This window comes from Austrofundulus limnaeus, unplaced genomic scaffold (assembly GCF_001266775.1).
Source record: "Austrofundulus limnaeus strain Quisiro unplaced genomic scaffold, Austrofundulus_limnaeus-1.0 Scaffold148, whole genome shotgun sequence".
In the NCBI taxonomy this organism is placed as follows: Eukaryota; Metazoa; Chordata; class Actinopteri; order Cyprinodontiformes; family Rivulidae; genus Austrofundulus; species Austrofundulus limnaeus.
Window position 1 is genome coordinate 1240581 of NW_013952550.1, and position 2780 is coordinate 1243360.

Here is a 2780-nt window from a genome sequence, read left to right on the forward strand (position 1 = left end):
TGTTAAAATATATTTTTATAAATTTACAAAACTAAACAGCCTACAATATTTTCACAGTCTTTATTTTACAGTTAAAATATGTTTATCAAATAAAGTCTAATGTTATAACTAATCGAGGATCCGTTTAAAGATCTGAGTTTGAAACTTTGGCATCATGTGTTGGAGTCAACCCAGTTTAACTAAACTAATACCACTTTAGCTAATACAAAAATGGCTACAACTTGGTCAGTTTTACAGATATGGAGCTAAATCTTAATACAACACATGACAAAAGTCATATGCTTTTAACTAACAGATTGGRTGGGGATGTTTTGTTTTAAACTTTTGCATGTAAGGAAGAGAAGTGCTAGGCTTTTCATTGGCGCTAATGTCTCCTTTCCCAGGCGAAGGCTATGACAAAAACCTAAAGGAGATCCTGGAAGCAGAGATCCTGCCCCTGGTTGAAGAGTTTGACCAGAAGCTGAACAACGGTAAACAAATTTCACTTCTCTTGAAGCTGCATCAGTAAATGAGTTGGAATTTTTAAGCAAGGTCAAAGACCAAGAGTTGTAAAAAAATAAAATAAAAAAAAGACTATGATGCCCTAAAGCTTGCAATTCACAAAGATGCATTGAGCCAAATATTTCTGTCCTCCCCCTCCTCCTCCTCCTCTCCATCCATCAGAGAGCGTGTATGAGACAAGGTTGCAGACAGCAGCAGACAATTTCATCGCAGCTGCCTCCAAACTGCCTAGAGGTGAGATGCGGTCTCTACCTCTTTTCCTTCATCATTTCATCTAAAGCGAGGCACATATTGGGTCATTACAGCTCCCTCTGAACTCTTTAATCTCGCTGTAATGATCTAGTTATTCTCAGGTTCTGTGAAGACTAAAGGAAGCAGTCAGATTCACCTGACTTACTTAGAGATGCTGCAGTAAATCAGATAAAGAGAGTAAAATATCTGTTTCTTTTTCTTTTTCGCAGTTTCTGGGTGTTTCCCTCCGTGCGGTTAGTGCCTTTCTGGTTGTTTTTTTTTTATTATTACTGTTTCCTCTTCTTCACATTTTAATCAAAACGAACCCAGTTTTCTGAGTGCCAGCTTCACGCTCTCCATCAGGTTTTCAGATCTTAGGTGCCGTGTACAACTGCATAACCTGCCAGTACGACTCCTGTGAATTCCCCCTCGACTGTCCAGGTGAGATTTGGTGCATCGCCATTTTCATATTTGTAAAAAGAGGACATGCTAATCCAGACTTGACACATCCTTAAATATCTATATTTTCACACTCTGTAAGTCCTGATCCCTGCGAGGCTCTGCTTTTGATCCTTCAAAAAGCTCTTAGGAGTGGGGGAAAAAAAGTCAGGATTTGAAACAGAGACGGTGGAAAGGTTCTATTTCCACACATTATATCTTTTACACAGAGCCCTGGAGGTATTCTTTAAGTCACTGGCTTCTTTATGTAAGGTGACGGCTGACTCCCACACACACGATGGTATTCCTATCACCCCTGCACAGCTCAGCCGATGTTTTAGCATATCATCACTTTTACTGCACTCCTCAGAGACTGGGCTTAAGTATTATCATTAAGAAAGGCTCAGACTGCAAGCKCTGCCCCCTGTGAATGTTATCTGTGCGTGTGTGTGTGTGTGTCTGTCTGTGTGTGTGTGGGTGGTTGGGTGGGTGGCCTCGTGCATATTCCAGTCGAAGACATTGAAGTTATGGAGAACAGCAGGAGCCGAATGTGGTGCGAGGTGCCTTTTGACCTGCCCGCTGACATTGAGGTGATCTGGAGGTTTGCAGAAGAGGTAAGCTCAGCATCTGATGATTCATGCAGGGGCAGCACTTATTCATTAAGATTATACCTCAGTGTTGTGTTAACACACAAAACAGCTCTGTTTCTAGGTGTTACAGCCACTGTTTTAGTACTGGAAATGAGATCCTAACCGAGCAAAAAAAAAAAAAAAAAAAAGATTACGTGAAATGACTAAAAGACAAAATGAGCAAAGAGATGAAAACACAAAACTAATGAGATAGAAAAAGTGGCCACAATGCAATAAAATTGTCATAAATTGACACAAGATCATCAATAGATGCAAAATGATTCAAATAAAACAATGAAGCAACATATGAGGAGACATAAAATAACCACAAAGACTGAAAACAAGCAGWGAGGAAAAACGGCACAAAAAATRTCCGKTGCCAAGTGTAAAATAAAATGTTGAAAAATGTCACTAACACGTTTTCATTATTTAGCCCACTTTCTGAGTGTTAAAATTATTTTCTATTAACATTTTATTTTTGCTCAATGTTCTTACATTTTGCTCTTTTTACTACATAATTTAAAAGTATACGTGAATCTAAAAAGCAGCTAGCTATCATCCTGGTTAGCTAACGCTAACCGCTGCTAACGCTTCCGATACTGCTGAAGGTGACATTTCAAATTTAAATTCAAAATGTGTTTCGTGACAATAATATGGATGGTACCTGTGGTCCGGCAATTTGAAATGCAGCTCAGACTCTGCCCACAACTGCAAATTTGAAATCATGTAAGGAAGCTTTAGCTTGGTTCAAGCGTTAGCAGCCTTAGCGGTTCCTTCTGTCTCAGGATGACGATGTGCTCGACTAGGAGCAGAGCATTAATGATAGCAGGGGCTGCTTTCCATTCTGACATACTTAAATGTTAACTTCAACATTTAAGATTTCATTTTTACGTTTACCCCTGGATTGGCGGACTGGGGTGGTGGTCCCCCTGTTTAAAAAGGGGGACCAGAGGGTGTGCTCCAATTACAGGGGGGTCACAC

The 2780-nt window shown here is 39.9% G+C and overlaps 1 protein-coding gene across 1 annotated transcript in view; it reads left to right on the forward strand.

Annotated features, from left to right (window-relative positions):
- spaca6 (sperm acrosome associated 6) overlaps positions 1-2780 on the forward strand; it is a 9598-nt gene that overhangs the window by 2062 nt on the left and 4756 nt on the right. The window contains exons 2-6 of the mRNA XM_014016621.1: positions 384-470; positions 664-735; positions 963-986; positions 1096-1173; positions 1681-1784. Coding sequence (XP_013872075.1) covers positions 384-470; positions 664-735; positions 963-986; positions 1096-1173; positions 1681-1784 — 365 coding nt within the window. The remainder of the gene's footprint in view (positions 1-383; positions 471-663; positions 736-962; positions 987-1095; positions 1174-1680; positions 1785-2780) is intronic.